Consider the following 23,881-nt stretch of genomic DNA (forward strand, 5'->3'; position numbering starts at 1 on the left):
AATTAGAGGAGGAGGATTTAATCCCCATTTTACAGATAAGGAAATGAGGCACAGAGAAGTGAAATGACTTACCTAAGGTCACACAGCAGAGCCAGGATTAGAAGCCATGACCTTCTGTCTCTCGGCCCTTTGCTCTTTCTGCTAAGTCCCACTGCTTTGCAGAACCTTGTATCCATTAATACATTTTAAGAATCCATTTTTTCGATCTCATATCCAGGATATAGACCCAGTACACTGAAAGCCAACACTTCCCTGAGGCCATTTCTGAAGAAACATGACAGGTCCTTAAATGACAGGTTTGAATGGTAAACAGCATCTCCGTGGTCCCGAGCCACTGGCTGCAGAGTAACTAATAATCTTCTATGTGTTGACAGCAGCTGTAACAATGAAAGTGTTTCCATGTTTAAGTAACAGCACTGGCGTGTTATGTGCCAAGCACTGTAATAATAATAGTGGCATTTATTAAGCGCTTACTACATGCAAGGCACTGTTCTACTGAACTTGGATGGTATAGATATGGGATAATTCGATTGGAAATAGTCCCTGTTCCACACAGGACTCACAGTCTAAGTAGGAAGGAGGACAGGTATTTCATTCCCATTTTACAGATGAAAAACTGAGGCACAGAGAAGTTGTGATTGGCCCAAGGTCACACAGCAGGTCAAGTTGCAGAGCTGGATTTGGAACCCAGGTCCTCTGACTCCCAGCACCAGTCTCTATTCACTGGCCCACACTGCTTCCAGCCCACTCTGAGTCACCAGGTTCAGAAGCAAGGTGAGAGGGGGGAAAGAAAACTAGGAAAAATATACTAAAATTTCGGGCTCTTTTTATTTATTTAACCTACATAATACATGTAAACAACTGGCATAAAATCCATAAAAATACAGTACTTTTGTGCTGTGACACTTTATCCCTACTACATCTTCTCATAGTTGAATTTCATGACCATTTAAAAAAATACTCCTTCAAAGCTCAAGCCCTTTAATGGCCTAGTTTCCTTATTGTCCAAAATGTTGGTTTGTGGGGTGTTTTGGTAAATGTTAAGGTTCTATCTCCTCCCCACCCTGACAGTTAAGACAAAAAATATTCCGTAACACTGTCTGAGCATCATATGCTGGATAATACTGTACTGCTTCGATATGCTCTCCTAAAACGTATTTCTAGCTACCGCACCTGCTCCTGAAAGAAAGCCAAGGCTGAATGTGCAGTTTATACTTCTAGGGTGCGGTATCCAACCAGTTCAAAATGCAATTTAGAACTTGCTGGCTGAGTTAAATGCATCTGTTACAAACTTAATAATCTTCTCAATCACATTTCTAGACTACTTTTAAACATTTGCCAGTGCGTATAACAACGACATTGGCATTTTCATAGGTTTGCCCAGATGGGAAATTCTATTTAAGTGAATTAATTTCTGAAACGAAACCTTAGTATCAGCTATAAAGTGTTTAGAACCAACAACATTAGAAATCAGGAAATTAATACACCATCCATGTAAGGGCACAAATTTAAAAGCCTCTTCGGTGTGAATCAGGTGGTGGCTTGCTTTTAGATTTGAGCTGAATTTTCTAAGGTCATTTTTAAGGACTATCTGAAGTTGTGTTTTTTTGGTTACAGTTTATAAAAGTTAACCTCTCTAAAAAGAGGCCAAATAAAATAAGGCTTCAGAATAGGTTTTAAAAAATGGGGCTAAGGACAGGAGTGGAAAGAAGAGAAAAATTATTTCACATAAGACTACCTCCTCTTCTCTCTACCCAAACTATCGTCCTAGTCCTCAAATACGTAAGCATGGTTTAGCTCTCACCTCGTTAGAGAGCTACAGTTTAGTTTAAGAAGGGAAAGAAAATAATCGTGGGATAATTAGATAGAAAAAATATCATCTGGGGTCCAAGCTGTTGTGGTTGCATTCGGAAGTTAAAATGTAATTCAAACCAACTACATCCCTTTCCTCTTGTGTATTATGGATGAGACTGGTCAAAAATGCTTTTTACCATTCAAACTAATAAAGTTCCTGACTTGCCTGGAAGGCCTCCAGCATGTTGCCCCCACAAAAGCCTAACTTTCTTCAGTGACGAAAGATCCCCTTGGAAAACGTCCAGAAAGTAGACTTCCCAGAGAGCAGAGTCCGCCTCTTGAAGAATGGCCATGAAAACCGCCTCCCTAGTGCACTGGTTTCTCGGGTGCTTAGGAAAAGCCTACAGAACACCAAAAGGCCAGGGCATTTATGGACCACTTACACTAAGGCAGAGCCAGGCGTAGGGATTGAAGCGGGTGGAGATGTTTGGGGCTACACACCTTGCCCTGTAAGCAGCAAAGTCCCCCAAGGGGACTCTCCCTGCTGCATGGAGATGAGTTGACCTGGACAAGACGAGAGAGAGAGCGCTCCTGGCCGCTCCAGAAATGCTGTTCCCTAACCCCACCTTCGGACCAAGCCAACAATGGACCCAAAGCCTGTTGGGAAGAGATATCTGGGAAGTGGCACCACGGCAGAATGTGGGGAGGAACCCGGGGTACAGCACTGGTGGGGAGAGGGTGCTCTCTTCTCTAAGTGTTTTCGACACATACCACCCCATCCTACTTCCCCCGGCCCCAAAATGTTGGCTTACCTGAGTCGTAAACCTCTTGGGAACTTGGGTACCGCGTGGTACAGGAACAATATGGGGATGGGGAGGAATGTCAGGAATAATGCAGGGCAAAGATGTCTACATATCCCATCTTAGCCGGTGGCCCCCATCTCCTTCCCAACCCATATTTTAACCCAATTATAGAAGGCACCAACACATCTTGTGCCAGACAAGCACACTCTGGGACAGTGAGATGATCCCGAGGCTCAGAGGCAGGCCCAGAATGCCCCCCAAACAGGAAGCTGGCAGTTCCAGGAGGTGGTCCCAGGGGATTCCCAGAGTTGCCACTCCTTGGGTGAGGCCATTTTCCTCACCTGGCAATTTCATGTTTCCTCATCTTTTGGCCAAGGGTAGCTAACCAGCACCTGGTACACAGGTGACCACTTGAAGAGCACCTGGAATGAACACCTGATGGGAGACATAAGAGTAAGTACTTTGCACAAGTGAAAGACTTCCTTAAAAAGTGTTCCGTCTAGAAACGGTTTCCTCTAAAAAAAGTTTTAGGACTTGAAGGAAAACAATCAATTCATGAGTCCTTGGAATAAATGCTTCATCGCAGTTTTTACCAAAATTCTTCAGGCAGCAGAGATAAGCGGAGGATCAGCCTTTCGAGACTTCCAGGACTTTGTAAACGGTGTTCTGAAACACTGTAGTGAAGTGTGGCCGTGAATCTTTGACCAACAGGTTACAGAGTGGAGTTTTGCCGGCATTGGAAGGGTCTTCCACATCCCAGATTTCAGGCATACTGCATCCAGGCCTAAAGGAACGGGAGCAAATGTGAAACATCCCCCAAACCACACCCAGGCCCCACAAAAAGTGTCAAGTACAGAGCTTTGAACTCAGTCCCATTCCCAGGAGACCCAGTTCCTGCAGGCTAAGACTGTAAGGCAGAGTTTCCAAACATCAGGAAAATCCATATTTTCTTGGACAAAGGTGGAATGCTGCCCAGGTGATGCTTCCTAGACACACTTTGATACCTGCTCTTCTCAAAGAGCCCCACATGGGACAGGGACTGTGTCCAACCCAATTTGCTTGTAGCCAGCCCAGCACTTAGTACAGTGCCTGGCACATAGAAAGCGCTAAACAAATACCACGATTATTATTATCCTGGCCCCCTCCCACTCACCAAGGGTAAAATCTAGTAGCCATGCTGGTCCTAGGGCTAGAGCTTCACATAGCCCCCAGGCTGGAGAACATTAAAAGAATGTTCATATCCTTAGCCCTAGAAATACTATGTGGTAGTTCCTGAATGCAGATACACTAAGAAGAAGCAGTTCAGCGCTCAGTAACGTGGACGGCCAGCAGACTGGCTTCAGAAGCACGGTTGGTTGAAAACAGAGGCTGTGGACTTTGTCTAGTGACCATTCAGTACACAGAGAAACTGTAAATCCAAATTCAAGGCACAGCTTTGGACACTGTCCACTTCAATTACTCTCTGAGATTTTTATTGCCATGACTTCCCCAATCTGCCTGCAGACACGCTTAGTCTTTACGGATAGAGAATGAGTGGTTTTTAGAACAGCAAAATTTCTATATCAGTTCCTCCAAAATTGCTGAGCCAACTTCTTGGTCCACGACTGCAACATAAACCCCATTTTCTGGGCTGTCTCTGTAGGCAAAAACATGCAGTTTGAAAAGAATGAGAAACAGCATGTGCACTGAAGGTTGCTTCTATGCGGTTTCCAATCTTAGCAACATCCCCTTCCCTTCCTGGTACTTTAATTGCTGTTACCTCGCACTGAAAGTAATCGAAGCGGACAGTGCTCACAGCTGGGCTTTGAATTTGGTTTACGGTTTCTCTGTTGCGAATGAATAGTCTGCTTTCAGCCAACACCATTTCTGAAGCCAGTTTGCCGGACGTCCGTGTTACTGAGCACTAAACTGTCTCTCCTTTATGTGTCTGCATTCCGGGTAACCACAGGCAGCTTTCAAAATAGGTTGTATTGAGATCATCTACCTGCAGGGAGTCTAGCCGCACATCAGTCCTTTGGGGAAAAAAAGAGACTCCACCTCTTAGGGGTGGCTTGGAAAGGGGCTTTGCCCCATCAATCAATGGTATTTGAGTACTTAACTGTGTGCAGAGCACTGTACTAAGCATGTGGGAGAGTACAATACGGTTTGTAGGCAAGATCCCTGCCTCCAAGGAGCTTATATCCTACGGGGGCAGAGACGGAAATAGGGCAAGCTTGAGCTCACAGCCAGCCTGGGAAATGTTTTCATTGGCTGAGACTTCGCCCCCGGCCAGGGGCCTGAGCATCACAACGAGGCCAGGTCCTACCCATGGCACAGGGCATGGCTATCCGGCTGGGATTGGGAAAGGGTCATTCAGGTTGGCCCAGACAGGATGAAGGAGTGAGCCCACACCCACACAGAGTAATTTTAATGTCATACCTCAGATATCTGCTTGGAAACAGCGTGGCCCAATAATAATAATAATAATGATGGTATTTGTTAAGCACTTACTATGTGCAAAGCACTGTGCTAAGCGCAATGGAAGGGGCACAGGCCTGCGAGTCAAAGGACCTAGATTCTAATCCCAGCTTGTCTGTTGCGTGACCTTGGATAAGTTAACTTCTCTGTGTCTCCGTTAGTACAACTGTAAAATGGGGATTAAGACTGGGAGCCCTATGGGGGATGTGGACTATGTCGAATCTGATTACCTTGCATCTACCCAAATACTTAGCACAGTGCATGGCATATAGTAAGTGCTTAATACCACTAAAAAGAAAGCCACACAGTGGCTTCAGACGATGCTACTGACTGCAGCATATGGGAACACCTGCTCTTCTCGGCTGGCCTGAGCCCTGTAGGAATCCTCTTCCAGATGGGCTGCTGGAATTTCTGGGACAAAGGTACTGCCTCTCCTGCTGCTCTTTAGAGTGTCTGTGCCCCTGAAAGGCGGAGGCGGACGGGGGGCTAGGAGAAGATGAGCTCTCTCTGTGGGTCTCCCCTGCCCATCATTTACTCCCCCTAATCCAAGCCTGCTGTCCCTCATCCCCACAGACCATAACTCTATGAGAAACTGGTGGGTGGACCCATCTTGGTTCATTAGCTCTCTGAAAGGCGCGGCTGGCACACAACTGTAAAGATGCTCCCTCCAGGGACCAGCCCAGGGGGATGAGCATGCTTTGGTCATAGAGGCTCGGTCAGTTCAGGAGGTAGCTGTTAACCTTGGGGACATGCTCCATGTAGAAACCTTGCTTGGGTGAGTCGGCTACACCTAAGCCATTCGACTACTGACTGTCTTTACGAGCTCTGTATCTGGAATTTACTAGTTCATTCATTCAATCGTATTTATCGAGCACTTACTGTGTGCAAAGCATTCTACTAAGAGCTTGGGAGAATACAATAGAACAATAAACAGACATATTCCCTAACCACAACAAGCTTAATGTCTAGGGGAGAGGCAGACATCACTACAAATAAGTTACAGATATGGACATAAGTGCTGTGGGTCTTGGAGTGGGGAAGAACCATGGGAGCAAGTAAGGTCAACACGGAAGGGAGTGGGAGAAAAGGAAAGGAGGGGCTTAGTCTAGGAAGGCCTCATGGAGAAGTGCCTTCAAAAAGGTTTTGAAGTGGGGAAGAGTAATTATCTGTCAGATTTGAAAAGCGAGGGCATTCCTGGCCAGAGGCAGGACGTGAGCTAGGGGGTCAGCGGTGACATGGATGAGATCGAGGCACAGTGAGAAGGTTAGCTTTAGAGGAGCGAGGTGTGCAGGCTAGGTTGTAGAAGGAGAGTAGCAGAGTGAAGTATGGACTGGAGTGGGGCAAGACAGGAGGCTGGGAGGTCAGCAAGAAGGCTGATTCAGTAATCCACATGGGATAGGATGAGCAACTGCATTAACGTGACAGCAGTTTGGATGGAGAGAAAAGAGCGGATTTTAGCGATGTTGGGAAGGTGGGACCAACAGGATTTAGTGATGAATTGAATATATGGGTGGAATGAGAAAGAGGAGTCAAGGATAACACCAAAGTTATGGACTTGTGAGACAGAAAGGATGGATAGTGACGGGAAACAGCGGGAGGACAGGGTTTGGTTGGGAAGACAAGGAGTTCGGTTTTGGACATGTTAAGCTTGAGGTGATGGGAGGACACAGAGATAGAGATGTCTTGAAAGCAAGAGAAAATGCGAGACTGCAGAGAGGGAGTGAGATCAGGGCTGGAGATGGAGATTTGGGTATCATCCACATAGAGGTGACAGTGGAAGCCAAGGGAGCGAATGAGTTCTCCAAGGGAGTGGGTGTAGAAGGAGAGTAGAAGGGGACACAGACTGAACCTTGAGGGACATCCACAGTTAGACGGTTGGAGGTAGAGGAGGAGCCCACAGAGGAGACTGAAAATGAAAGGCCAGAGAGATAAGAGAAGAACCAGGAGAGGACAGAGTCAGTGAAGCCAAGGTTGGATAGCGTTTTCAGGAGAAGGGGGTGGTCCACCATGTCGAAGACAGCTGAGAGGTCGAGGAGGATTAGGATGGAGTAGAGGTCGTTGGATTTGGCAGAAGATGATCACTGGTGACCTTTGAGAGGGCAGCTCCTATGGAGTGAAGGGGACTGAAGCCAGATTGGAGGGAGTCAAGAAGAAAATTGGAGGAGAGAAATTTAAGACATCGAGTGTAGACAACTCACTCAAGGAGTTTGGAGAGGAAAGGTAGGAGGGAGATGGGGCCGTAACTGGAGGGAGCTATGGGGTCAAAGGAGGATTTTTTTTAGGATTGGGAAGCCACGGGCATGTTTGAAAGCAGTGGGGAAGAGGCCGTTGGGAAGCAAACAGTTGAAGATGGCTGCTAGTGACAGAAGGGGGGAGAAAGGGTGAGAGTTTTGATAAGGTGCGAAGGAATGGGGACAGATGCGCAGGTGGAAGGGGTGGCTTTTGAGAAGAGGCAGAAGATCTCCTCTGGAGATACTGATGGGAAGGATGGGAGAGTTCAAGTGACCTCATGGCTCAGGGCAGGAGGAGAAAGACTTTAATAAATTTAACTCCTGCTATTTGTTGGCAATAAAGAAGATAAGAGTAAAAACACTCTGCACACAGTGAGCACTCAAATACCATTGATCGATTGAAAAGATTAATGTGTATCTAAATCTGGAACATCAGATTTTTTTATCCTTGTTAATTTGAAACAGCAAGATGCAGGCTTATGATTTCCCCAGCAATTAACTTTCTTTTGGTGCTGGATGGCAGTTTGTTCCAAGAACCTAAAATAGAACCTTCTTTAGAAACACTTTATCATGACTGAATTGACAGAATGTCACAGTGCCTCTGCACTGAATATCCAGCTCAACATTTCTGTTTCCTGATATACTGGATGTAAAATCCTTTATGCACTGCAGAACCTTATGAAAAAAACCTCACATTTGAACTGTAAACTGAGGAAAAATAAAGCAGTATAAAAAATGAGCCCATCAACCTGGCGATTCCACCCTACCTCACAAGCCTGTTACCTTGGCATTATCCTCACCTCTCTTATTCAAGACACATATTCAATTCATCACCAAATCCTGTTGGTTCTACCTTCCCGACATCATTAAAATCCACCCTTTCCTTTCCAAGCTGCTACTGTGCTGATCCAAGCACTCGTCCCATCCTGCCTTCACTACTGCATCAGCTTCCTCGTTGACACCCCTGCCTCCTGTCTCTCCCGTCTTTATTTCACACAGCTACCCTGATCATTTTTCTAAAACATTCAGTCCATGTTTCTCCACTCTTCAAGAACCTTCAATAGTTGCCCATCCACCTGTCTCAAACTCCTTACCATCAGCTTTAAAGCATCAATCAGATCATCCCCTTCCGTCTTAACTCCCTGATCTCCTTCCCACAATGCTCACTTTGCTTCACTGATGCCAGCTTACTCACTGTACAACTATTTCATTCATCTCACTACCAATCCCTTGCTCACCATCACCCTCTGACCTGGTACTCCTTCCCCTGTCATATATGCCAGACCCCCACTCTCTCCACCTTCAAATCCTTATTCAACTCAAATCTCCTCCAAGAGGTTTTTCCCCTATTCCTCCTCCCTTCTATATCGCCTATGTGACTCAATCTCTACTCTTTAAGCCCTTGATATTCATCTGGCCCTCAACCCCACAGCATTTACATTCTTATCTAATCAATCAATCAATCAATCGTATTTATTGAGCGCTTACTGTGTGCAAAGCACTGTACTAAGTGCTTGGGAAGTACAAGTCGGCAACACATAGAGACAGTCCCTACCCAACAGTGGGCTCACAGTCTAGAAGGGGGAGACAGAGAACAAACCAAACATACTAACAAAATAAAATAAATAGAATAGATATGTACAAGATAAATAAATAAATAAAGTAATAAATATGTACAAACATATATACATATATACATATCTATTTATAATTTATTTATGTTAATGTTTGTCTCCCCCTCTAGACTGTAAGCTCCTTGTGGACAGGGAACGTGTCTACGAACTCTGTTATATGATGCTCTCCCAAGCCCTTATTACAGTGTTCTGCACAAAGTAAGCACTCAACAAATACCACTGTTTGATGGATGAGTTGATTTTTTCAGCAAAAATTGGATCTGTTTCTTGCTGCAGCTGGGAAACAAACCTCATTTGTTTCCCTGCAGTGCAGTGGAGTCGGCATAGGCAGCAGCAAGGAGCTGGCTTGGGAGGGGGCAGAGCCCTGGATTTCCTCTTGGACTTGAAGCATCCCCAGGGAAGGGGATTTCATCAGAATAGATCCCTGGCTGTCAGGATGGAACCCACTCAAGCCTGGCCAGGCCAATGCAAATACAGAATAACTGAGCACTCACTTGGTTCGCCTGACACACCAGGATTCTTCTAAAACGTAGTAATTCACGCCCAACGTTAACAACTTTTGCTTCACTTCTTGTGCAGGCTTTCTGCTGTACATGGAATAAACTATTTTCGTTCTAGCCCTTTCAAGAAAAAAAAAAAGAAAATCAAAAGATTTTCAAATGAATTCAGATTAAAGGCATGCAAAGTGGTGAAGAAAGGAGTGAATTAAGCCCAGCCTGGGGAGGTGAGGCAAGCAACTCAACTGAGTAACTTCTCTGTCCGGTGAAGGGCAGATATAAGTCCTGGAGTCCAGGTTTGGGGGATCATGGGCACTATAAGGGTGATGCCGTTGGCTAAACCTCCAGAGCAAAAAGCTATGCAGGAAGCTTTTTGCCAGCTTGTAGTTCCCAAGCGCTTAGTACAGTGCTCTGCACACGGTAAGCGCTCAATAAATACAATTGATTGATTGATTGAAGCAACCGGGCAGCCTCACCCTGTCCCTCTGAGTGGGAAAGGGGCAAGGGGAAACCAAGAAGGAGCTGCAACTCCTTACCCAATGACAGGGGAGCGCAAATTGCTCTCTGTCTTCTTCCTCTACACACGGGCCTGTGGCAGCCTGGAAGTGGGCCAGCCAAGCTGAGAAGGATAGGGAAGGAGACCGACACCCACCAACCCATTCAACCAAGTGAACTTCCATGGTCCCACCCCGACCTGGGCCATGTTCTCTCTCCTCTCTATCTCTCTCTCTCTAGAACAGACAAGAGATTTGGTAAACACATGCTGTACCACATGCCCCAGCCTTTCTACGTTCAGTTTCTCCTTCCAGCATTAACATGAGTGGAGTTTCCTCATATGGCCTGCAGAACCCCGCCTTCTCCTTCCCTTGCTAGTTCCGAAAAGCCGCTGGCTAGCGATAGTCTCATCCACACCACCCCCAATCTCCCTCCTTCCCACCTTCATCTCCCCACTGGAAGGAAGCCCGATAGCTAGGAAGTAGCTGTGCGGTGCTTTCACACATCACAAGGTCATCATGTGTTACTCGAGGAGGTATAAATTGCATTTCTGGCTCTCCATGCGCCGACTCCTATAAGGTTTCATCTTTTTAGGCTCTTCCGCACAAAAGGTTGCGGAGCCCAGCTTTGGATTCTATAAGAAAGTTGTCTCCATCCCTGCCATGTTAACCAGATGCCCAACAGCCCCTGCTCCGACTTGGGAAGACTTGGATACCAGCAGCAGGGTGAGCCCCTAATACCAGATCGTCGGAGACTATCATGCAGAAGAGAACCTGACAGTCACCCAACTCCACCATTGGCACCCCCATCACCTCTGCTCCGAACGATGGCAACCTGAGGCCTTCTTGACTTCAAAATGCTCTGAAGTGTTGGGGTACTTGCTATACAAATTTAAGGTAGGCAAAAGTCTTTGGGGAAAACAGCCGTCATGCAGCAAGGGAGTGAGAGAATCATCCTTGGGGTAAAATAAGACTGACAACCAGAAATGGACAAGATGACCTGATCATTTCAAAAAGATGGTCATAAAGGAACCGGGAGAACAGCAATTATGAAGAAGCCTTAGACTGTCTCTTGCAATGCTCACAACATTGTAGGTTGAAGAGGATTTCCCACAAAACTGGAAAAAAAGCCTAATTCCAGCTTCTCCATTCTTATATGTATCTTTCACCATGGCTATATGAAGCCTTTGGAATCAAACTGGACTTAGTACTCACTGTACTTCTCTTCCGGTAGAACTGTGCTTATACTTAAATCAGCTTGAAGAAAACTAAGAGAAGCAGCATGGCCTAGGGGAAAAAGCACAGCCTTGGGAGTCAGAGGACATGGATTCTAATCCCAGCTCTGTCACTTGACTGCTTTGTGACCTTGGGCAGGTCACTTCTCTGTGCCTCAGTTACCTCATCTGTAAAATGGAGATCAAGATTGTGAGCCCTACTTGGGCCAGAAACTGTGGCCCAATTACTTTGTACCTACCCCAGGCTTAGTATAGCGCCTGGCAAATACGAAGCAGAAAACAAGTACCACAACTAGTGTTTCATACCAAACTGTGACAATGGTGAAGCATTGTGGCTTAGCAGACAGGTCACAGGAGTGGAAGCCAGAGGACTTAACAAATGCCATTATTATTACTATTATTATTATTAAGATAAGGACTAAGAAACATAATTTAAGCCTAATTTTAGGGGTATGTATCACTTCTCAAACTGGCAAGTATCTTGTTCAAATATACCAGATGGTTCTGTGACGGATGAAATTGACCCTAAAACAAGAAAAGAATGCCAGCTCTTCAGCATCACATTTTACGTGATGGATTTATAATTGTGGTATTTAAGTAGTTACTATATGCTGGGGTAGGTACAACATAATCAGGTTGGTCACAGTCTCTGTGCCTCACAGGGCTCACAGTCTAAGTAGGAGTGAGAACAGGCCTCACTCCTGTTCTCCTGTACAAGCCTCACCATACAGATTAGGAAGGTTAGGTACAGAAAAGTTGTGACTTGCCCAAGGTCACACAGCTGACGAGCGGCGGAGCCGGGATTAGAACCCATGACCTCTGACTCCCAAGCCCGGGCTCTTTCCACTGAGCCACGCTGCTTCAATTGCTTCTTGCTTCTCAATTTAAAGTCTGGTTGAATCAACATCACCACAATGAGAAAGAGATGGACCAAAGGCATTCCGCTGCTTCCTGGACCACTTCCAGCTGAAATCCCCAAGCCAGAACTGGCAGTTTCAAAATAAGAACTAATTGTGTCCACCCAGAAATACCACACTGACCTCAGGCCTGCATCCTCGTAGTGCGGGTGGTTGACGATGGGTCGGTGAGCAGAGAGCTTCACGCTTGCCATGGTGGGCATGGCGCCTGCAAATACCGCATCTGGAAAACAGGGGCAATGCTTTACGAGAAAACGGAAGTGACCTCCTTTCTGTGTTTGAATCATTTCATTTAAAGCAAGGAATTCCATCTAGGACAGGAACTGTGTCCTGATTAACTCCTATCTGCCCCATTTCTTAGTAGGGCGCTTGGTACCGTTGTTAAGTGCTTAACAAATGACCACAACAATAATTCTTAGTAGTAGTAGTTTTCGATGAACTCTCTAGTATATTTAACCTTCTTGAGCAATAAGATAGGGAAAGAAACTCCACAGTCAGCATGGAGTAGTGGATAAGAGCATGGGACTGGGAGCCAGAAGGTCATGGGTTCTAATCCTGCCAATGCCCTCGCTGTGTGACCTTGGGCAAGTCACCTAAGTTCCCTAGGCCTCAGTTACCTCACCTGTAAAATGGGGATTGAGACTGTGAGCCCCATGTAGAACACGGACTTTGTCCCACCCAATTTGCTTATATTCATTCATTTTCATTCAATCGTATTTATTGAGCGCTTACTGTGTGCACAGCACTGTACTAAGCACTTGGGAAGTACCAATAGGCAACATATAGACATGGTCCCTACCCAACAATGGGCAGAGTACCTGGCTCATGTTATTATTATTATTATCATTATCAGGAAGGCCGGTCTTGGACTCTGGCAAAAGGTACGTTTGCAGAATTGTTTTGGAAAGTCTGGTTTTCTTGATGCTTTTAAATTGGGGGTAACCTGGATCCCAGATGATGGCTTAAGCTTAATAATTCAGCTCTTGCCGAACCCCACCTAACAATTGCTAGGGTAAGCAAAGTTCCTAAGAGGAAAGGGGTGGTGGGAATACTGTCCAGGAAGGGGCAAAAAGGGTCTCCATGGAAATAAGCACCTGCAGGTAGTGGCTGGAAGTAGGAAAGATCCTTTCAGCTCTAGGATTCAAAATGGGGTTTAGAAAACATAAAATGAGATACACATCTTACCTGGCTTGGTGTTAAATTTGATCCATTCTAAAAGCTCTTCTTGGGGCACGTTACTAAACTCCCCTATGATATTCCACTGGCTCTGGAGGTTTGTAGAACCTTGAATGGACATAACCGTCAGCATGGCCACCACAACTGTTGCAGGGGGCACCTTACACAAGAGCCATCCAAACAACTGGAATAAAGGAAATCATTCATTTATCACTCGGATGTGGAAAGCTGTGTGGACTAGTAGAAAAAGGAGTCTGGGAGTCAAAGGACCCAGGTTCTAATCCTCCCTGCTGTGTTAGGCAAGTCACTTCTCTATACCTCTGTTTCCTCATCTATAAAATGGGGATTCAACACCTATTCTCCCTCCTGACTGCAAGCCCCATGGGGGATCAGACTATCCTGTATTGACCCTAGCGCTTAGCTTAGTGCTGGGCATAAAGTAAGCCCTTAAATACCGCAGTTATTTTATAACTTGAAGTTGATAGGTTCAAAACCAATGGAAACACTTCCTCCCTCCACGAGTGGCCAACATCTGGATTCGGTTTCCAAGGGCATTGGGCCGGGAGAAAACCTCAACAGGTTCAAGATGGGTTTGGCTAAATTCATAGATGAGCGGTTAATCCGAGATTTTAGGAGGCTCCAAAAGGGGTTAGATAGATATCCTATGGCAGGCTGAGAATTGAGGGATTTTAGGTGGGAGATCCCTTGCCAATCAATCAAAAGTAGTTATTGAGCACTAACTGTAAATAGAGTGCTTGGGAGAGTATAATACAACAGAGTTGGAAGACGCTTTCCCTACCCACAACAGGCTCAGAGTCTAAAGGGGGACACAGACATCAATATAAATAAATTATGGTTATATACAAAAAGTGCTGAGGGCTGAGGGTGGGGTGAATATCAAGTTCCCAGAGGGTACAGATCACAAGGATGGACATCCAGAGGGGCTACTGTTCCTCCAAGAGCTCTTGGATATCGCTATTAATAATGATGGTAATTGGTATTTGTTGACCGCTTAACTATGTGCCAGGCACTGAACTAAGCGCTGTAAGACGGGGCCAGATATGGCACTGGTATGATCCAATATAGCATGATTTGGGTTTTTATGACTGGTGAACTGGGCAGAGGGAACCAGAAACAGAAGTGTAGCTTAAGTGAAGGGTCGAGGGAATGTTTCTGCCAGAGAACAGGGCTAAAATGACAGCGGGAGGGGTCTGAACCCAATGGGTGCAGCTTGGAGCAGAATCGGTGTATTATGGTAGTTAGAGCTGACCTAAACAAAAGGACACATGCGGCCTGTTGCTATGGAAGCGTTTTGAACCAAGAAAATCCCATTTGTCATGCTGACTAAATTTGGAGGTATGAGATCACTAACAGTTTTTCATTCTTTTCTTCCCACCTCCCTACCCTTAGAATAATAATTATGGTATTTACTAAGTCCTCACTATATGATAAGCATTAGGGTAGATACAAGGATATCAGACAGGACATGGTCCCTGCCCCACACAGGGCTCAAAATCTATCTTATGCTCATTTTCAGATGAGAAAACCGGGATCATGAGAAGTAAAGTAACTCGCCCAAGGTCACATGGCAGGCCTGGAACTAGAGAGCCCAACATTCCTGACTCCTAGCCCTTGTTTTATCAACTAGGCCTCTGGGCTTTGTTTCTGTGGCAGCTGCTGCCTTTCTCACTGGGAATGGGGAACTGGCTGAACCATAACTGGGCTCCATAAGAATTAGCATCACCCTAGGGGAGGAAACTCCTTGGCCAGGGAAAGCTCCTTAAAGGAGAGGTTTCTTCTACAAGAGAGTTCCTGGCCCGGTCACCGCCAAACAGCAGCTCACAGCTCCTGTCTCAGGTTGCAAGATTAACCTCACTGAGGAATCTCACTCCCTGCGCTCACTCCTGCCCCTATTCCAATCTGACATTCCAGCCAGCCTGGGTGCTGACAGTCCAAGGAACTTTTCTGCAAGAAAAGGTCCTTGGCACCATCAAGCTTCAAGAAGCAGTTTGTGGACGTTTTACAGCTGTGGGGGAAGGTGCCGTGGAATCAGTCAATCAGTGGTATTTACTGAGTGCTATTCGCAGAACACTATACTAAGCTCATGGGAGAGTACAATAAACAGAATTAACAGACAAGTTCCCTGCCCACAGGAGCTTACAGTCTAGGGGGGAAAATGCTTTCAAACCAGCATGCCCAAGTGAGGTTATCCCCCGCCCCCACCAACTATTTATACTAGGACTGGAACTAGAGTCCCTGACCAATTCAGTGTCCTTTCCTTCTAGAACATGACATGCTATTTCTGGATCAGACCAATGGTCCCATTCGTCCATATGTCTCTCCAACAGTGGTAACAAGATAATTAGAGGAATAGTGTGAGAGTTACTTTCTTCACCACTGGCTTTAAAGAGAGTCAGCTCTCTCCCTCCGACCTACTCTCGCTGCTCTCCTCCTCTACCACCAACCCATTCTCGCTACCTCACTCTTGTCTCTCTTGCCACCAATCCTCTGACCACATAATCCTTCGGGCCTGGAATTCCCTCCCCTTTCATGCCTGACGGTCTGCCACTCTCTCCGCCTTTAAAACCTTTCTAAAATCACAGCTCCTCCAAGAGACCAACCCATACCAAGACCTTTATTTCCCCTATCTGCCCTCCCCTCTGCGTCGAGTATGATCTTGGCTGTGTACCCACTAAGCACTTTGAGACCTCAGCCCCACAATACTTTTGAGCCCAACCAGGATAAAGAATGGTGTCCCTATGCCAGCATGCCCCTGCGGCTTCAGGCAGGATTATCCATAGGAATCCACACAGAAGCCCTTGACCAGCTGGGCCACCCCCCGGAGATGTCGGCTAACCCTTGCATCCCTCCTCTCCTACAAGGGACAGTAATGACCGGGCTGGCCCACCCCAGGCCGGGCTCTGCAGCCCCGGGAGTTTCGTCTTACCTGTCTCGAGCAGATCAAGGAAGCCATGAGACACATGTGTGGCGTCAGAAAGAGTTTCAGTCTCATTATTAAAATCCCAAGGGCAGTATATGCCAGCAGCTGCAACGCGTGATAAACCAGCTACAAGAACACAGAACGAAAACACGGCAAAACGGGAGTTTTCCCTTGGTTTTTTTTCAAACTGTCATCAGTATTTTCAAAACTGAGAGCTTTTAACATAGCAATATAGACCACTGATATCAAAAAGAATGTTATAAAATGAAGCATTTCTTTTTAGAGTACATAAAATCTACACTAGCATTTGAAGAGACAGAAGACACTAAAGGAGAAGCTTATGTTTTGTTATATGGAAGTGAGCTGAAACCAATAAATTTGTTTTCACAATGAAAAGATGAATAGTACAAACGATCTTAAGATAAGAAAAGAACCACATAAAATAACAATCTTTGGCATTAAAATTCAAGTGAAATTAAATATACTTGAAAGGCATAAAATATTCATGCTTAAAATAACCAATTAGGAAAACGGCCATTTTTTTGGATTATGGAAAGTATTTCCCGGGGGAAAAGCAAGAGCAATCTGCACTTTCACAAAGTAAAACGGTCCAAAATTGATTTTTCAAATATTTATGACAAATGCAGAGGTCTCAGAGATTTTAATGTATTTCAAAATCTTCAGCCACACTTTCATATTTATGGTATTAGATGTGATTAATCATAATTAGATAATTGGTGTTCTTAGAAGACTGATTTCTCTATTTAACTAATCACACTTTAGGTAAGACAAATCAGAAAGGGATGACGTTCGATTAAAAAGGTCACATCTAATAAACTTGTTCAAAACCCAGGAACTGCCACGGGGGAAAGCACAGGGAATATAAAGTCCTACCAGCACAGAGCCATACTGAGGTCAGTAAAAGGTAGAGAATTATTTTCCTAATCATTAAAATGGCATTTCCTAATTTTTGATGCCATTAGCCACTTTGCCCCCTCAGACCTTACCTGCATTCTCATGTACCTCCCTGCCAACTTCTTGCCACATTCTGTCTCTGGCCTGGAACGTCCTCCCTCTTTACATCCAACAGTGACTCTCCCCACCTTCTTGGTCTTACTGACGAAACATTTCCTCCAAAAGGCCTTCCCTGACTAAGCCCTCAATTCCTCTTCTCCCACTCCCTTCTGCATCACCCTTGCACTTGGACTTACACCCCTTATTCACCTCACCCTCAGCCCCAGAGCACTTGTGTACACACACGTAATTTATTTATTTATATTAATGTCTGTCTTCCCATCTAGAATGTAAGCTCACTGAGGGCAGGAAACATGCCTAGAAACTCTCCTATACTGTACTCTCCTTAGCGCTTAGTACAGTGCTCCGCACACAATCAGCGCCCAATAAATACAATCGGGGAACTCGTATCCTAGTTTATTTCTACTCTCAAATGTTAAGAAAAGCAATATTAGTATTCCAAACAGCCTGACACATTAGATTGACACGTGTTATTTTAGTGCATGATGTTATGAATAGAAAACAGCAAAATTGGATACAAGTTCTCTGATCAAAAAGAGCTTCACCAAAGTGGAATGAGATGTGAGAGTTTACCCTGAGCCTACTCTGCATAACTTTTAAACACAAACTTGCATTGCATAAAATTGGTCCTGGCATTTGAAAGATGTGAGACAGAGGAAATTATTTGGGGACGTTAGGCTCTAATGGTAAGGTAATGAGAGTCTTTAGAGGCTTTAGTTTTAGTTCAACAGAACAAACCAGCCTACTGGAATCTACCTGAGCCAAACGATAAAGGTATTCCAAAGGTGGGAGCAGTATGTTACGGCTGCTGTCTTTTGCATTCGCTAAACCCAAGCACTATGTTAGATTACGGGCCTGGGAATCGGAAGGACCTGGGTTCCAATTCCAACTCCACCACTTGTTTGCTGTGTGACCTTGGGCAAGGCACTTAACTTCACTAGGCTTCAGTTCTCTCATCTGCAAAATGGCAATTAAGATTGTGGGACATGGGACACGGACTGTGTCCAACCTGATTAGCTTGTATCTATCCCAGGGCTTAGAAAAGTACCTGGTGTAAAGTAAATGCTTAACAAATACTATAAAAAACAACAAAAAAACCCACCCCAAAAAACCACTGGGGCTGTCCCTTGTTTTTCCTTCTCCCTCTCGTTAGCCACACGCTATCCAGGCTCCCTAATGCCTGCCATGGTGGAGGATGAAGGCATTCTGGCAATGGGAAAATGCCGGGCTGGTTGATGAAAATTAGACTGGAAACAGCCGTGGGTCCCACAGCCCACATTCTCCCAGCCTGCGTGGCAAGGGATAGTCAGTGGGATGCTTGTATTCAAATTTAAGCATTTCTGCCTTTGAGCTTCTTGGAACTTCTTGGCACCAAGAGAATGGAGACCTTTCTTTAAACAAATTCTCCCTTTGAAAACAAGGGCTTCTCAAACAAGCTCTAAACACTGCAGACCATAATGCACAGTTTAAATGTAAAAATGACTGTTGGATCAAGTGCCCAGGCCCTAAAAGAAATCATGCCAGACTGGAAGGAAAAACAGACAGAGGACAGTGGGCCACTCTGTCCTCGTTTTGTCTTTTTATCTAGCTCCCACTACAGCGCAGCCTGCACACTTTGCTCCTCTCACACCAGATTGCTCACTGTGCCCCAATTTCGTCTTTCTCACCACTGACCCATTTCCCACGGCCTTGCTCTGGCCAGGAACTCCCGCTCCCTCCATATATGCCAGACCACCACTCTCCCCACCTTCAGAGCTGTATTTTTTTTTTTAATGGTATTTGTTAAGCTCTTACTACGTGCCAGGTAGTATACGAAGCACTGAGGTAGATATAAGATCAGGTTGGACACGATCCACGTCCCACATGGGGTTCAAAGTCTTAACCCCCTTTTTTCAGATGTGGTGACAGGAAAAGAGAAGTTAGGTGACTTGGCCAAGGTCAGAGCAGACAAGCAGCAGAGGCAGGATTAGAACCCAGGTCCTCTGACTCCCAGGACTGTGCTCTTTCCATTAGAACACACCGCTTATTAAGGTCACATTTCCTCCAAGAGGCCTTTCCCTATTAGGCCCAATTTTCTCGACTCCCTCTCCCTTCTGCATCGCCTATGCTGATCTCTGAGCACTTGATATTCACCCCGCCTTCAGCCCCACTGTTCTTATGTTAGTATCCATAATTCATTTTTAAGGTATTTATTAAGCACTTACTAAGTTCCTGGCCCTGGGGCAGATGTAAGTTAATCGGGTTGGACACAGTCCATGTCCCACATGGGGTTTAATTCTTATTTTTATAGATGAGGTAACAGGCACAGAGAAGGTAAGTGACTTGCCCAAGGTCACACAGCAGACAAGTCGCAGAGTCAAGACTAGAACCCAAGTTCTTTTAACTCCCAGGCCCGAGCTCTATCCGCTAGGCCACTGTGCTTCTCATTTATTTATATTAATATTAAGCAGTGTGGCTCAGTGGTAAGAGCCCGGGCTTTGGAGTCAGAGGTCATGGGTTCAAATCCCAGCTCTGCCAATTGGCAGCTGTGTGACTTTGGGCAAGTCACTTAACTTCTCTGTGCCTCAGTTCCCTCATCTGTAAAATGGGGATTAAGACTGTGAGCCCGCCGTGGGACAACCTGATCACTTTGCATTCCACATAGTAAGTGCTTAATAAATGTTATCATTATTATTATTATTGTTATCTCCCCATCTAGCCTGTAAGCTCTTTGAGGACAGTGAACGTGTCTACCACCTCTGTTGCACTGTACTCTCCCAAAAGCTTAATACAATGCTCTATGCATAGTTAAAGCTCAATAAATATCACTGATTGATTTCATTGGTGTATGCGAATTCTGCATAGTGCTTCAGGCAGGGGCTAGTTGTTTGGAAATAGGAAAAGGTGAGAGAATAATTAGAAATCATGGGGAAGGGAAAAGCTAATCAATCAATCAATCAATTGTATTTATTGAGCGCTTACTGTGTGCAGAGCACTGTACTAAGCGCTTGGGAAGTACCAGTTGGCAACATATAGAGACAGTCCCTACCCAACAGTGGGCTCACAGTCTAGAAGTCTGTTTCAAGTCTAACAGAACTTGTGAAGGCCCAAAGAGTTTTGAACCCCCTACTTTTTCTTTGTTTGTTTGACTGTTTTGGAGTAGATGCAGGGAAAACCTTGGGAAGCTTTCCCTCTCTGTTCCACTCCCTCAAATTGGTGGGGGAGGGGAAGGGAGGCAAGTCCATTCCCCTGCAACCAGGCTCTTACCCTCTGAGGCCCCAGCAAAATCCTCACACAGATTTTGGGTTAAATGGAAAATGTAAGTTAAAAAAAAAAAATCATACCTCTCCACGATCAAAATTTTGTTTTCTGTGAAAAAAAACAAAAACACAAAACATATTGCTAAAGCAGGATTGTAAAATGGCAGTTTCATTTCTATCTAACTGAATACATTTGGATATAAATATATCAAAAACAATTGAAATATATGAAAGAACATACAATTTATAACAGTTAGGTGTGTCAGCTGTCCCCCACGCTGGGCTGGTTAAACCTGCCCTTTTTTCAGTTCCCTTTGGGCTAATCTGATTAACATTTGGGAGTCTCCACAGAAGACTGTAAGCTCCTTGTGGGCAGGGAACCTATCTACCAACTCTGCTACACTGTAGTCTCCCAAGTGCTTAATACAATGCTCTCTGCACAGTAAATACCATTGATTGATGGCTCTGAGGCTCCCTGCCGCTGCTGGAGGCTTGGGACAGAACAAATACCTTCCTCTCCCCTTCTTCCTGCAGTAGCAGCAGCAGAAGCAGCAGCAGCAGAGAGATCTCATCTGCTCCTCATTTAGGGAGCTGCTACTGCTGGGGTCGGGGGACAGGGCTACAAGCCTGAGTTCTGAGTCGAGGTTCAGGACTGTGGGAGTTAGGTCAGAGAATCCAGTGGATCACAGGTGGCTCTGATACATCAGCCAAAGCTTCTGAAGGCAAGTATACCGGGCAGGGAAAGGGAGGTGGTGACTGTGTGTGAGACCCCGCAGATGTGAGCTTGTACCTAAAGGTGGGAAAGTCCGTGCATTTGGCCGGGGGTTACGAAAAAAAGAGAAAGGAGATGAGAAAGATTGTTTCCTTTAAAAAATACAAACAGCAAATTTCAGGGAATTCCAAAAGGTCATCCACATATCTACAGGCAGGTCAATAACTAGGTGGGGGGTCCCTGACCCCTTCAGTGACTCCAAGGCCAGGGGTCCAGGTTTGATTTCCTTAGCAGCCTCTGTAGGAGGCTACCTCACAGCTGCCCCCCGACACCACCACACCAGTTTCTGAAAACTCCTGGGGAAACCAGGTGAGGCAAAGGTGACCTGGAAAGTTCTGGTAAGGGGAGGATAAATGCCGACTCTCCGGGGTGGGGCGAGGGAGACCCTTCCCATCCCAAGATGATCTGCCAGTATGTCACAGGCCCCTGCCCCACCTTGGGAAAATTCCAGCAGGCTCTGCGGCCCCCAGGCTGGACTCCTGTGACCATACATGAGTGTAGATAAAAAAAAACCGTCCAAATGAGTGCAGAACATTTGAGTTGCCATTTGAAGAGACAGGAAAATGATATGTTACCTTCCACAGGGACTCTTCTTAGACAGCACACCCAAGAGATCGCTGGCTGTCTGTGAAGAGACACAAAGACCTTCAACTTCGCAAACCAAAAATCTTTTTAAAAACGTTTTCTGACTTTCAGTTTTCTAGAATCAGAAATTATACTTCCAAAACAGCAGCAAAAATCATGGGTTCCAACTAACCTTTCTTACAATTGCAGCAAAAACCAGAACAACGGTCGGGAGTAGCAATGTCTTTGTGTACCTCAGTGGAGTCTGAGAGAAAATAAAACACAATTCTTCAATTTGTTTCAAATCTTACTTCAAACTGAATGTGCAGTCTGAATATGGTGAAAGGAGGCTTCACTAGGTCACAGCCCAGCAATGTAAAAACCGTAAAGTGAAACTTCCAACGCCAAAACTTCCTATGCCGAAAACTTCCAAGCCATAACTTTCAAATGTTCTTTCTGCCACTATGTACCTTTCGCTGAAGTTCTTCAATTTTCCAGACCAAAAAAGTGCATCAGTTATGACAAACAATTTTTCTTATTTAAAACAATTTTAAACCCCTTGAACTTGAATAAATAATTACTTCTCTTGCTTTTACAGAGGACATAAAGAAAAAAATGAGATAATGTGCAAGCACTTAAAAAATGCTATACCCCAAAGCATAATTATTATTTGCATTACTTATCCCATCAGAACACAGCTCTCCTCTCTAATAGAAGTTTTTCTGACACAAGAAAAGATACTTGATTTTTCCGTGACCCGGTTTCTTAATTGAGAAGCTACCACCAATCCAACCTCAGCAAAGAAAAAGTTGTTAAGCACTTTTCAAAATTTGCTCTTTTAACACAAAAAAGATTTCCTGTAAATTACTCCTAAGTTTTATGTCAAACCAGAGAAAATAATAATATAGTTATCCTTCGTAGTCAGAAACAACGCTTATGACGGTGAGATTTTAAGTGTGATACGAGTGTGACTGAAAACACTGATGTGTGCCTGCCATTCCTTCGCACATGGTGTTCACATGTAGATAACTACTTTCCAGGCTATTACATTTGCTCTCTAACCACCTGGTTTTACAATCTTCCCCAAATCTCTACTCACGTATGGCAGCCCCTCTTTCCCTGGCTACATACCAAGCTGGCCTGTCAGTTTTAGCTCTGTCCCAGCAGAGGGGTATTACCACATCACTTAGAATTGGGCTTTACTGCATCTTTAAACATGCCTCCCAATCCCCCTGCTTGCCTGGGGCCCATTTTAATTGGCCACACAGCAGTCACTTAGGAATCCTGCTAATGTCTAGTCGACATTCCATCCAGCAAGCTCATGTAGCAATGAGCATCGCCTCGCTGCTGGAGGATTCACTGAATTCCTAGCTCTCACTGCCATGTAATGTTGTGAGGGGCTCATTGGGAACACTCAAGAAACCGGTCAAGAAACTGGATGTTCCTTCTGAGATCGGCTCAGATTTAGCAACAAGATATATGGCTGGACACTCATCACAGCTTTGAAGTCCTTCGATTCAGACGGACCTTTGTCGTCACACACTATCCCCTAATCCCCCGAAGGGCAAGTGAGCTATTTCTCTGTCCCTCTTTGAACGGTATACTCCCTAGACAACAGAATTCACAGAAAGCATTAGTTCTTTGTTGTTGATATAAATCTTGGATTATGTGTAGGGTTTCCCTGGTACAGGATGACACCTAAATTCAGGTTTTTCAGTCTTGTCAGTCCAGATCACCGCACTGACTCCTTGTCTTTGCATTCTGTGTTTATCCTTCCTAGAATTCCATCAGCTCACAGTGGCTCCTGAATGGCCTTTTTTATGGGTTTCTTGAAGACGCTCTGGGCCTGCTGAGGTGGAAGGGTTTTCTAGTGGTTTACTTTTGTGGCTTCAGTTGGGCATGGTAGCAAAGAATAGGGGTAAACCAATCAGTCCTGGTAATCCCTGGGGATGATGGTGGAAGGGCCAGAAAGAACACATCTGTGTGACTCAGCCACTGCAGAACAGTGCTTGGCACATAGTAAGTGCTTAACAAATACCATCATCATCACCATCATCATCATCACAGAGAAACTTTTGGGCAGCCACATTTG

General features: G+C 45.1%; 1 protein-coding gene across 1 annotated transcript in view; it reads right to left on the reverse strand.

The window, feature by feature from the left end:
• Positions 1–809: 809 nt before the first annotated feature.
• The window catches only part of DPY19L1 (dpy-19 like C-mannosyltransferase 1), a 114,647-nt gene continuing 91,575 nt past the window's right edge, over positions 810–23,881 (reverse strand). The window contains exons 15-22 of the mRNA XM_038761986.1: positions 21,983–22,054; positions 21,801–21,850; positions 20,538–20,562; positions 16,186–16,305; positions 13,248–13,422; positions 12,186–12,285; positions 9,414–9,539; positions 810–3,381 (exon numbers count right to left, since the gene is read on the reverse strand). Of these exons, the coding sequence (XP_038617914.1) occupies positions 3,225–3,381; positions 9,414–9,539; positions 12,186–12,285; positions 13,248–13,422; positions 16,186–16,305; positions 20,538–20,562; positions 21,801–21,850; positions 21,983–22,054 (825 nt within the window). The 3' untranslated portion in view covers positions 810–3,224. The remainder of the gene's footprint in view (positions 3,382–9,413; positions 9,540–12,185; positions 12,286–13,247; positions 13,423–16,185; positions 16,306–20,537; positions 20,563–21,800; positions 21,851–21,982; positions 22,055–23,881) is intronic.

The sequence above is a fragment of the Tachyglossus aculeatus genome, chromosome 2, assembly GCF_015852505.1.
Source record: "Tachyglossus aculeatus isolate mTacAcu1 chromosome 2, mTacAcu1.pri, whole genome shotgun sequence".
NCBI classification, from domain to species: domain Eukaryota; kingdom Metazoa; phylum Chordata; class Mammalia; order Monotremata; family Tachyglossidae; genus Tachyglossus; species Tachyglossus aculeatus.